The 13,750-nt window shown below is 39.1% G+C and overlaps 1 protein-coding gene across 1 annotated transcript in view; it reads right to left on the bottom strand.

The window, feature by feature from the left end:
• Positions 1-13,750, bottom strand: part of fbxl16 (F-box and leucine-rich repeat protein 16) — a gene marked incomplete at its 3' end in the record, with an annotated part of 74,847 nt that overhangs the window by 10,755 nt on the left and 50,342 nt on the right. The window contains exon 3 of the mRNA XM_083780209.1: positions 3,060-3,302. Within this exon, the coding sequence (XP_083636335.1) occupies positions 3,060-3,302 (243 nt within the window). The remainder of the gene's footprint in view (positions 1-3,059; positions 3,303-13,750) is intronic.

Raw genomic sequence — 13,750 nt, 5'->3', positions numbered from 1 at the left:
CAGTGATGGGCAAGCTACTTGGAAAATGTAGTAAGCTACACTACCAGTTACTCTCTATTAAATATAGCTCAACTACAACAAAGCTATCCCCAGATAATTGTAGCAAGCTACACTATAAGCTACATGGCAAAAGTAGCTAGCTACATGGACACTACTTTTTTTTTTAATATTTTGTATCAACTTAATGATCAAGTTTCCACCGAACAAATAGCCTATAGGCAGGCAAAAATGCTGAGTTTGATTTTTTATTAAAAAACAAACAGGAAACAAGCCCTCTGTCTGGCTTTTGGTGTCAACTTTTTCACATTTACTTGTATTAATGTACCTTGCGGTGTCAGGAGCCGGCTGATTCATGTGTTCAGTGTTGGGAAAGTTCTTTTTTTTATTAACTATAGTTCAGTTCACAGTTATTTTTTTTTAAAGGAACTAATTCAGTTCATAATTCAACGTTTTGAACTAAAGTTCATGGTTCCAAAAAATTAACGATTTTAGTTGTTATTTTATTTTAATTATTATTGCCACAGCCTAGCCATTTGCACACCAGCTGAGAGACATAATTTAGACTAGAGAATGCTAGTCTCTCAAGACAGACTGTTGCCTCGATAGGCACTGTTTTACCGAATATTTGAGGATGGGATACTCAGAGAATGCTGACAGGCACTTAAATGAGATGTTAATGTCCTGTAGGTAGACTTAGAAATAAAACTAGTATTGACTAATCAATACAAGTGGCTCTTATTTTGATGGGGCAGTTTCTGCACAAGAAGTCCGTTTGACTTGTAAACAAGCTATGATGAATGAGCTGTCAAAGTACTATAGTCACTAAACCACGTTAGCGATCAAATTTACAATATGAAAACTTTCACTTAGACAATAATGTAGGTTACACAGGCTGGAATTAAACATGGAACCTGCAGGGAGCATTAGGTGAGTAATTAATTGTGTTGTGCTAGAGATAAAAGGACAGCTGCTGCGTGGGATCCTCTTGCTGCTTAACAACATAACTGTGTCAGACTCTTCTTATCTAAACCAACCAATCATGGTTTTTTTTCCAGGGATTTTTTTCCCCCACAAAACTTTATTTAACAGTCAATTTGTAACGTATAGCTTTTGTTGAAAGCTACATCACTACTTGGGTCTAAAAATAGCTACACTACAAAAAACGCTACTTGGTTCAAAAGGAGTGAAGCTACCATCAAGCTACTGATAAATGTAGTTAAGCTATGTAGCTTCGCTACTTGTAGCTAGCTACTGCCCAACACTGTCTATAACAAGCTAACAAATGAGCATGAAACAAGAATACAAAGCAGCTATTCTGCCATCGCAAAAAAGACAAAATACACACCGCCTGCATGGTTCATTTCAGTCACTAAATCCCGATTTAAAGCCGCGATCCATGACTTATTTTAATTAATAAAACCAATCTGTATGGTGGAGATACAACAGGGGTAGGCAACCTTAGGCACGGGTGCCAACATTGGCACAGGGGAGGTTGGCACACTGGCAAAAGTGTGAGAGTTTATTCTGTGATGTTTATTGATTTATTTATCATTTCTATAATAATATATTTTTTGTACAAGGTTTCCTCCATTTTACACTTAATCTTTACTCACATAAATACATTTAAGAACTACACAAAAAAATTATTATTATTTAATATTATATTTTTTTGTTAAAATAAAACTTTTTTCTGATCATTGAGTGTTTGAGAGTAGCAAAGCAGGGCGTCTGTGCGTCTCTTCAGATCTTTAATAAAACAGAAAATACATTTTCAGGTGGGTGGCCAATCTTCAGCCAATCAGGATAAAGTACCCATTGCAATGAATGTTCCAGTTCCAAATTTGTCTGCTCGTTTCTTTGTGCCATCACTTTCAATGTGGGCGTACGAGGAACCGGCGTCCATTCATTCATCCGGTAGATAGTTTAAACAGTATTGGCCTTCCTGGTATTCTCTATCTGGGTTTGGCACCCGATTAAACCAGCAGTTTACTACACACCGATCCTTAACTAGTTTTACAACTCGTTTAATCTGTATCCTGTGTGGGTTCTCTCTCTCTTGATTGGATCAAATTGATATCCCAACCTGAAAATGCATTTTGTATTTACTGGCGAGACCCCTGTTACTGAATAAACACTCGTAGTTTCTATACCAAGTACTATTGGGATATAAAGCAATTGAACACTTATTTTAACATGGCTACATTTGTAAACTCCAGAGTTAAATTATAGTGCCACAAGCACTGCATTAGTAACACTATGAGGCGGCAGTGGCTCAGGGGTAGGGTGGCCGATATAACAGCCGGATGGGAACCGTGAAGTTCCCAGTTCGATCCCGGGCTTCCCCAGAGTTTGTATCCTTGAGCAAGACGCTGAACACCCAATTGCTTCCGCCATCAGGGTATGAATTGTGTGTCGTGAATGTAATGCACAATCACAAGCACTTAAAGTTTGGATAAAAGCGCTATAAATGCAACATTTACACTACGTTAGGCATTGAGCTGGGGTCACCTCACCTGTTTGGCTGTGAAGTAGGCATTGAGCTGGGGTCACCTCACCTGTTTGGCTGTGAAGTAGGCATTGAGCTGGGGTCACCTCACCTGTTTGGCTGTGAAGTAGGCATTGAGCTGGGGTCACCTCACCTGTTTGGCTGTGAAGTAGGCATTGAGCTGGGGTCACCTCACCTGTTTGGCTGTGAAGTAGGCATTGAGCTGGGGTCACCTCACCTGTTTGGCTGTGAAGTAGGCATTGAGCTGGGGTCACCTCACCTGTTTGGCTGTGAAGTAGGCATTGAGCTGGGGTCACCTCACCTGTTTGGCTGTGAAGTAGGCATTGAGCTGGGGTCACCTCACCTGTTTGGCTGTGAAGTAGGCATTGAGCTGGGGTCACCTCACCTGTTTGGCTGTGAAGTAGGCATTGAGCTGGGGTCACCTCACCTGTTTGGCTGTGAAGTAGGCATTGAGCTGGGGTCACCTCACCTGTTTGGCTGTGAAGTAGGCATTGAGCTGGGGTCACCTCACCTGTTTGGCTGTGAAGTAGGCATTGAGCTGGGGTCACCTCACCTGTTTGGCTGTGAAGTAGGCCATGGCCGTGTCTGTGACGTGATAGGCCTGCAGGCTGAGCTCCGACAGGTTGGGGAGGAGCTGGGAGATGGCGGCGATGGCGTCGTCCGCCACGTTGATGCAGTCGCTGACGCTGAGCGAGGTGAGCCGCGCGTTCAGGCTGGACCACAGGCCCGCCTCCGTGAAGTCGTTGCAGCCCGACAGCTCCAGGTGCATGAGGCCCTGCATCTGCTCCAGCATCACCTGCGGCAACATGCCAAAACACACAGCCCATTTTGATTTACTTTAGTCATTTCATTTTTAGTTTTAGTCATGTCATCTGAAAAGTTTTATTTTGTCGTCAAGGATGTCTTTTGGCAGGGCTTGATGGCGTCATAATGGCAGATGTTACACTGGTTGCATGCTGAAAATAGATAATTTACAAGCTCACAATGCGTTACGCTCTGAAAATAGCAGATCTACAACACTACAACACTACAACACATGGCAGCACGTCGTGGTGTGAGCTTGTAGATCTGCTATTTTCAAAGCGTAACAGCCAAGCCGTTAAGTAAACTGTTAAGTAAACAGTCTCTCTCTCACACACACAAACCCACAAACACGTGCCCCATCTTGACTCGGACACTAGGAACATTATGATTGATATGCTTTGGTTTGTGTCTAAAAAGAAAACAACAGAGACAGGTCGTCTTACATGTAATCATGTATAAACGAGCTGAAGAAGTAGTTTCCATTCATTCTGGCCTCAGCGTGTACAGTATATAAATAAAACGATGTTATCGTGTAATCCTGTCATTCATTTAGCTGATGCGGCAAAACATGGAAATGCGGTTTCCAAAATATTAGATCTGTTTCCTTTAATCTTTTAATCTGGCTGTTACAGGCCAGTGCAGTCAGCTTGTGGTAAGGTCATTAGTTGAGGCGCTGTTGTAGCTACACACTCAAAATCCTCCGTGTGGATGTGTCCATTTGCAACTCTATACAAGTGTAACCAAATGGAGCCTTTTCTTCAGGGTCCATTAACACATTCTGACCTGAGATCAGATTCATACGAGGTTTCCGCCGGACACACACTGGGTCTGATGAACCCATTCTGACCTGAGATCAGATTCTAAAAATGTCAGTCGTTCTTCGATTTTTTTCAAAAATAGCAGACCTACAAGCTCGTATCGCGCCACTCGGTGGCGCGATACGAGCTTGTAGATCTGCTATTTTTAAATAGCTAAAGCATAACATGATGCCAACACCAAAATGGGTGCCCGGTAAGAATGGGTTAACACTTGTCTTGAACACACAGTCAAATTAACACTCAGGATTTGACTGTGTTAGGTGGCGGCACAGTGTGTGACCCTCATTAGACTTTGTTGCTCGATAAAAGTAATGGGTTTTTCAAGAGAAAACGTGCATGAGGCTGGGTTTGATCAGTCTTTAGAGTTGCAGAGTGAGTGAGGATCGAGGATTCTTTTCATTGTGGATGGGACGGTATATGAATAGTTCAGATATTAACAATATTGTCACAAAACGTATTCAGACCTGAGGCAGACGCTTAGCCCATTCTGAACGGGCACCCATTTTGGTGTTGGCATCATGTTATGCTTTAGCTATTGAAAAATAGCAGATCTACAAGCTCATATCGCGCCACCAAGTGGCGCGATACGAGCTTGTAGGTCTGCTATTTTTGAAAAATCGAAGAGCGACTGACATTTTTAGAATCTGATCTCAGGTCAGAATGGGTTCATCAGACCAGTGTGTGTCCGGCGGAAACCTTGTATGAATCTGATCTCAGGTCAGAATGGGTTAAATGCCTTCTAAATATTTCTTTCTGAAAAAAGGGGTTCCCGGATTGAAAGGTATAATTATGTATAGGGGTCCCCAGTCTAAATGGATTGAAAGGTATAATTATGTATAGGGGTTCCCAGTCTAAATGGATTAAAGGTATAATTATGTATAGGGGTTCCCAGTCTAAATGGATTAAAGGTATAATTATGTATAGGGGGTCCCAGTCTAAATGGATTTAAAGGTATAATTATGTATAGGGGTTCCCCAGTCTAAATGGATTAAAGGTATAATTATGTATAGGGGTTCCCCAGTCTAAATGGAGTTAAAGGTATAATTATGTATAGGGGGTCCCAGTCTAAATGGATTTAAAGGTATAATTATGTATAGGGGTTCCCCAGTCTAAATGGATTGAAAGGTATAATTATGTATAGGGGGTCCCAGTCTAAATGGGTTAAAGGTATAATTATGTATAGGGGTTCCCCAGTCTAAATGGAGTTAAAGGTATAATTATGTATAGGGGTCCCCAGTCTAAATGGAGTTAAAGGTATAATTATGTATAGGGGTTCCCAGTCTAAATGGATTGAAAGGTATAATTATGTATAGGGGTCCCAGTCTAAATGGATTTAAAGGTATAATTATGTATAGGGGGTCCCAGTCTAAATGGGTTAAAGGTATAATTATGTATAGGGGTTCCCCAGTCTAAATGGAGTTAAAGGTATAATTATGTATAGGGGTCCCCAGTCTAAATGGATTAAAGGTATAATTATGTATAGGGGTCCCCAGTCTAAATGGATTGAAAGGTATAATTATGTATAGGGGTTCCCCAGTCTAAATGGATTGAAAGGTATAATTATGTATAGGGGTTCCCAGTCTAAATGGATTAAAGGTATAATTATGTATAGGGGGTCCCAGTCTGAATGGATTTAAAGGTATAATTATGTATAGGGGGTCCCAGTCTAAATGGATTGAAAGGTATAATTATGTATAGGGGTTCCCAGTCTAAATGGATTAAAGGTATAATTATGTATAGGGGTCCCCAGTCTAAATGGATTTAAAGGTATAATTATGTATAGGGGTTCCCAGTCTAAATGGATTAAAGGTATAATTATGTATAGGGGTTCCCCAGTCTAAATGGATTTAAAGGTATAATTATGTATAGGGGTTCCCAGTCTAAATGGATTGAAAGGTATAATTATGTATAGGGGTTCCCAGTCTAAATGGATTGAAAGGTATAATTATGTATAGGGGTTCCCAGTCTAAATGGATTCAAAGGTATAATTATGTATAGGGGTCCCCAGTCTAAATGGATTAAAGGTATAATTATGTATAGGGGTCCCCAGTCTAAATGGATTTAAAGGTATAATTATGTATAGGGGTTCCCAGTCTAAATGGATTAAAGGTATAATTATGTATAGGGGTTCCCAGTCTAAATGGATTAAAGGTATAATTATGTATAGGGGTTCCCAGTCTAAATGGATTAAAGGTATAATTATGTATAGGGGTTCCCAGTCTAAATGGATTAAAGGTATAATTATGTATAGGGGTCCCAGTCTAAATGGATTAAAGGTATAATTATGTATAGGGGTCCCAGTCTAAATGGATTGAAAGGTATAATTATGTATAGGGGGTCCCCAGTCTAAATGGATTAAAGGTATAATTATGTATAGGGGGTCCCCAGTCTAAATGGATTAAAGGTATAATTATGTATAGGGGGTCCCCAGTCTAAATGGATTAAAGGTGTAATTATGTATAGGGGTTCCCCAGTCTAAATGTATTGAAAGGTATAATTATGTATAGGGGTTCCCCAGTCTAAATGGATTTAAAGGTATAATTATGTATAGGGGTTCCCAGTCTAAATGGATTGAAAGGTATAATTATGTATAGGGGTTCCCAGTCTAAATGGATTGAAAGGTATAATTATGTATAGGGGTTCCCAGTCTAAATGGATTGAAAGGTATAATTATGTATAGGGGTCCCCAGTCTAAATGGATTAAAGGTATAATTATGTATAGGGGTCCCCAGTCTAAATGGATTTAAAGGTATAATTATGTATAGGGGTTCCCAGTCTAAATGGATTAAAGGTATAATTATGTATAGGGGTTCCCAGTCTAAATGGATTAAAGGTATAATTATGTATAGGGGTTCCCAGTCTAAATGGATTAAAGGTATAATTATGTATAGGGGTCCCAGTCTAAATGGATTGAAAGGTATAATTATGTATAGGGGTTCCCAGTCTAAATGGATTGAAAGGTATAATTATGTATAGGGGTTCCCAGTCTAAATGGATTGAAAGGTATAATTATGTATAGGGGTTCCCAGTCTAAATGGATTAAAGGTATAATTATGTATAGGGGTTCCCCAGTCTAAATGGATTGAAAGGTATAATTATGTATAGGGGTCCCCAGTCTAAATGGATTGAAAGGTATAATTATGTATAGGGGTCCCCAGTCTAAATGGATTAAAGGTATAATTATGTATAGGGGTTCCCAGTCTAAATGGATTAAAGGTATAATTATGTATAGGGGTTCCCAGTCTAAATGGATTGAAAGGTATAATTATGTATAGGGGTCCCCAGTCTAAATGGATTTAAAGGTATAATTATGTATAGGGGTTCCCCAGTCTAAATGGATTAAAGGTATAATTATGTATAGGGGTTCCCAGTCAAAATGGATTAAAGGTATAATTATGTATAGGGGTTCCCAGTCTAAATGGATTGAAAGGTATAATTATGTATAGGGGTTCCCAGTCTAAATGGATTGAAAGGTATAATTATGTATAGGGGTTCCCCAGTCTAAATGGATTTAAAGGTATAATTATGTATAGGGGGTCCCAGTCTAAATGGATTGAAAGGTATAATTAAGTATAGGGGTTCCCAGTCTAAATGGATTAAAGGTATAATTATGTATAGGGGTCCCCCAGTCTAAATGGATTAAAGGTATAATTATGTATAGGGGTTCCCAGTCTGAATGGATTTAAAGGTATAATTATGTATAGGGGGTCCCAGTCTAAATGGGTTAAAGGTATAATTATGTATAGGGGTTCCCAGTCTAAATGGATTGAAGGTATAATTATGTATAGGGGTCCCCCAGTCTAAATGGATTAAAGGTATAATTATGTATAGGGGTTCCCAGTCTAAATGGATTAAAGGTATAATTATGTATAGGGGTTCCCAGTCTAAATGGATTAAAGGTATAATTATGTATAGGGGTCCCAGTCTAAATGGATTGAAAGGTATAATTATGTATAGGGGTTCCCAGTCTAAATGGATTGAAAGGTATAATTATGTATAGGGGTTCCCAGTCTAAATGGATTGAAAGGTATAATTATGTATAGGGGTTCCCAGTCTAAATGGATTAAAGGTATAATTATGTATAGGGGTTCCCCAGTCTAAATGGATTGAAAGGTATAATTATGTATAGGGGTCCCCAGTCTAAATGGATTGAAAGGTATAATTATGTATAGGGGTCCCCAGTCTAAATGGATTAAAGGTATAATTATGTATAGGGGTTCCCAGTCTAAATGGATTAAAGGTATAATTATGTATAGGGGTTCCCAGTCTAAATGGATTGAAAGGTATAATTATGTATAGGGGTCCCCAGTCTAAATGGATTTAAAGGTATAATTATGTATAGGGGTTCCCCAGTCTAAATGGATTAAAGGTATAATTATGTATAGGGGTTCCCAGTCAAAATGGATTAAAGGTATAATTATGTATAGGGGTTCCCAGTCTAAATGGATTGAAAGGTATAATTATGTATAGGGGTTCCCAGTCTAAATGGATTGAAAGGTATAATTATGTATAGGGGTTCCCCAGTCTAAATGGATTTAAAGGTATAATTATGTATAGGGGGTCCCAGTCTAAATGGATTGAAAGGTATAATTAAGTATAGGGGTTCCCAGTCTAAATGGATTAAAGGTATAATTATGTATAGGGGTCCCCCAGTCTAAATGGATTAAAGGTATAATTATGTATAGGGGTTCCCAGTCTGAATGGATTTAAAGGTATAATTATGTATAGGGGGTCCCAGTCTAAATGGGTTAAAGGTATAATTATGTATAGGGGTTCCCAGTCTAAATGGATTGAAGGTATAATTATGTATAGGGGGTCCCAGTCTAAATGGATTAAAGGTATAATTATGTATAGGGGGTCCCAGTCTAAATGGATTGAAAGGTATAATTATGTATAGGGGTTCCCAGTCTAAATGGATTGAAAGGTATAATTATGTATAGGGGTTCCCCAGTCTAAATGGATTAAAGGTATAATTATGTATAGGGGTTCCCCAGTCTAAATGGATTAAAGGTATAATTATGTATAGGGGTTCCCCAGTCTAAATGGATTAAAGGTATAATTATGTATAGGGGTTCCCCAGTCTAAATGGATTAAAGGTATAATTATGTATAGGGGGTCCCAGTCTAAATGGATTAAAGGTATAATTATGTATAGGGGTTCCCAGTCTAAATGGATTAAAGGTATAATTATGTATAGGGGTTCCCAGTCTAAATGGATTAAAGGTATAATTATGTATAGGGGTTCCCAGTCTAAATGGATTAAAGGTATAATTATGTATAGGGGTTCCCAGTCTAAATGAATTGAAAGGTATAATTATGTATAGGGGTTCCCAGTCTAAATGGATTAAAGGTATAATTATGTATAGGGGTTCCCAGTCTAAATGGATTGAAAGGTATAATTATGTATAGGGGTCCCCAGTCTAAATGGATTAAAGGTATAATTATGTATAGGGGTTCCCAGTCTAAATGGATTAAAGGTATAATTATGTATAGGGGGTCCCAGTCTAAATGGATTGAAAGGTATAATTATGTATAGGGGTTCCCAGTCTAAATGGATTGAAAGGTATAATTATGTATAGGGGTTCCCCAGTCTAAATGGATTAAAGGTATAATTATGTATAGGGGTTCCCAGTCTAAATGGATTGAAAGGTATAATTATGTATAGGGGTTCCCAGTCTAAATGGATTAAAGGTATAATTATGTATAGGGGTCCCCAGTCTAAATGGATTAAAGGTATAATTATGTATAGGGGTTCCCCAGTCTAAATGGATTAAAGGTATAATTATGTATAGGGGTTCCCCAGTCTAAATGGATTAAAGGTATAATTATGTATAGGGGTTCCCCAGTCTAAATGGATTAAAGGTATAATTATGTATAGGGGTCCCAGTCTAAATGGATTAAAGGTATAATTATGTATAGGGGGTCCCAGTCTAAATGGATTAAAGGTATAATTATGTATAGGGGTTCCCAGTCTAAATGGATTAAAGGTATTAATTATGTATAGGGGTTCCCAGTCTAAATGGATTTAAAGGTATAATTATGTATAGGGGGTCCCAGTCTAAATGGGTTGAAAGGTATAATTATGTATAGGGGGTCCCAGTCTAAATGGATTGAAAGGTATAATTATGTATAGGGGTTCCCAGTCTAAATGGATTAAAGGTATAATTATGTATAGGGGTTCCCAGTCTAAATGGATTAAAGGTATAATTATGTATAGGGGTTCCCAGTCTAAATGAATTGAAAGGTATAATTATGTATAGGGGTTCCCAGTCTAAATGGATTAAAGGTATAATTATGTATAGGGGTTCCCAGTCTAAATGGATTGAAAGGTATAATTATGTATAGGGGTCCCCAGTCTAAATGGATTAAAGGTATAATTATGTATAGGGGTTCCCAGTCTAAATGGATTAAAGGTATAATTATGTATAGGGGGTCCCAGTCTAAATGGATTGAAAGGTATAATTATGTATAGGGGTTCCCAGTCTAAATGGATTGAAAGGTATAATTATGTATAGGGGTTCCCCAGTCTAAATGGATTAAAGGTATAATTATGTATAGGGGTTCCCAGTCTAAATGGATTGAAAGGTATAATTATGTATAGGGGTTCCCAGTCTAAATGGATTAAAGGTATAATTATGTATAGGGGTCCCCAGTCTAAATGGATTAAAGGTATAATTATGTATAGGGGTTCCCAGTCTAAATGGATTGAAAGGTATAATTATGTATAGGGGTTCCCAGTCTAAATGGATTAAAGGTATAATTATGTATAGGGGTTCCCCAGTCTAAATGGATTAAAGGTATAATTATGTATAGGGGTCCCAGTCTAAATGGATTAAAGGTATAATTATGTATAGGGGGTCCCAGTCTAAATGGATTAAAGGTATAATTATGTATAGGGGTTCCCAGTCTAAATGGATTAAAGGTATTAATTATGTATAGGGGTTCCCAGTCTAAATGGATTTAAAGGTATAATTATGTATAGGGGGTCCCAGTCTAAATGGGTTGAAAGGTATAATTATGTATAGGGGGTCCCAGTCTAAATGGATTGAAAGGTATAATTATGTATAGGGGTTCCCAGTCTAAATGGATTGAAAGGTATAATTATGTATAGGGGTTCCCAGTCTAAATGGATTAAAGGTATAATTATGTATAGGGGTTCCCAGTCTAAATGGATTAAAGGTATAATTATGTATAGGGGGTCCCAGTCTAAATGGATTAAAGGTATAATTAAGTATAGGGGTTCCCAGTCTAAATGTATTGAAAGGTATAATTAAGTATAGGGGTTCCCAGTCTAAATGGGTTAAAGCTCGACTTTGTAACTTTCCTCTTCTACCGCGAATGAACCCTCATGACATTATTTTTACTGTTGAGTTACTAGAGCCGGCCTGCTTGCTCAGGGGATAAATTGAATCTTTACGATCAGGTAAAAAATTGTGCCAGGGAGAGAGAGAGCAGGGACACAAAATACAACCACACAATAAGTAATATTGTATTAACATACTCTACCATACAGACCTATTCATTAAGAGAAAGTTACATAGTGAGGTTTTAAAGTTCCACTTTTGTTAATAACGTAAACCTCAGCATCCATGTTCTGGAGGGGAACATTAGCTTGAAAATGTTTCGCATCGCAACCTGTTGCCACCTCATAAGATTGTCCATTTTCACTATAGTCTCTATGAAGACATGTACAACATTTGTATGTAGTGGAGTGGAGTGGAAATCACATGCCCAAAACACAAATACTCAAGGAAAATGTAACCACTTCTGCTGCTGCACATTTTCTTCATGGTTTACACTGATTTATCCTCATTGTTGTGACCACCTGGAACTTAAAGCCGGGCTTCCCACATGAAAACACAACTTGTAGCACTCAGGGGGACACCGTGTCCCTCCTCCACCCCCCCCCCCCCCCCAATCCTCCTGGCCTAGTGAGATATTAGGCTTCTGGGATTCAGGTATAGGGCTATTAATCTGCTACATGAACATCATTCTTTTTAATTCCCTACTGCAAGAAGAGCTCAAAGTTTGTGCGTATTGTGCTGTGTTTACCCATGTATTATGCTGTGTGTGTGTGTGTGTGTGTGTGTGTGTGTGTGTGTGTGTGTGTGCGTGCGTGTGCACGTGCATGCATGCTAATTATACAATCCATGCTGATCACACAAACGCTTTCACATAAATTCAACAGCACTTGCACTATGTGTACAGTCAGTGTTTCCATCTGCTGCAGGGCAAGCGATTATTCTCCTCATGAGTCTACGACGCGGCCATTGTCAGGTTTATGCTGTGATATTAAGATTTTTTTATGCACCACTCACTCACTATATTACCGTTTTTATCACGTTTGAATTATCATTCCGTCGCTATAACTGCAATAGTAGCAGTAAAGGAAATAGTGAAATGTAGCCAGTGAGTGAGCTGATGAGGCAAAATTAATGATCAGTTCTTTCATAAATGATGAAGGAAGAATGATGGAATAGAAGGCATGGATCTGTAGATCAGATGTAAGTCGGTCGAGTTATAGTTACAGTAGTTGTGCGAATTGCAATAGTGGCGTGCAAATAAGTATAAAGGCAGCTCCCCACCACACAAGTGTCCGAAGGCGTCTGTTGCCGAAATATTGGTTATTTTTCGCACCATACAGTAGTAGGCGTCTGTCGTTGTCGGTTCTCATGTGCATTCAGCAACTCTTTTTCCACACCTTTCAATCGACTGATCTCCGGACTTCATTCGAATGCCAGACTGCAGTAATCCGTCTAGTATAGTCTGTTTGGTGGAGGCATTGTCCACAGGAAGTGTTCTTTGATTGGAGGGATGCTTTGGATATCATTGCTGTCGGGCAACTATCTTGTGTCTCATAAATGAATGAACTATACGTATTTTTGCATGTGTGATGATGATAGTTACAGGTGTCCACATGGGGGGGGGGGGGGCTGTTGCGTTATGGTTTGTATTTCCTAAACAAGTGCAGTAGAGCTGTATGGGTGACATGCAAATGTTCTGTCCCAGTTCCATTCCTTTAATAAAATATATTTGTGTAAAGAACACGGCAACACGCCACAGTATTCTCCATGGCAACCAACCACTCAGCTCCCAGAATAGCAGCCCCAGAGCAGGTGTGAAGAGCCTCTTGAAAAGTTCACAGGCTTCAAACTGGCACACTGAAATCCAACCATTATTGCTTTGACTGGTTCTGATCGACAATACAGCTGCAATAGAATCAGGGGTCTTAATCTGGGGGTCTGGGACCCCTAGGGGGTCCTCAGATATGCTGCTGGGGGCTGCCAAATCATTGTGTGACAGAGTTACCGTGTTGGGGTCCCTCTACTGTACTGTACTGTACTGTACTGTACTGTACTGTACTGTACTGTACTGTACTGTACTGTACTGTACTGTACTGTACTGTACTGTACTGTACTGTACTGTACTGTACTGTACTGTACTGTACCTGTAACAGCCGAAAATCCCGAAATCATGTAATGGCTGCTAAAAACTCAGCTTCCCATCATGGTCTAACAGTGCAACAGTCTCTCTCTCTCTGTTTCTAGCTCAACAGCTCCACTTAACTTAACTAGCACCTGTTGGTACCCTAAACATAGGGACAGACATTGCTGTTCCTTGGA

This window comes from Protomyctophum parallelum (genome assembly GCF_964188405.1).
Source record: "Protomyctophum parallelum genome assembly, chromosome: 13".
NCBI lineage: Eukaryota > Metazoa > Chordata > Actinopteri > Myctophiformes > Myctophidae > Protomyctophum > Protomyctophum parallelum.
The sequence above is the reverse complement of the archived record's forward strand: the minus strand, read 5'-3'. Positions and strand labels throughout refer to the sequence as shown.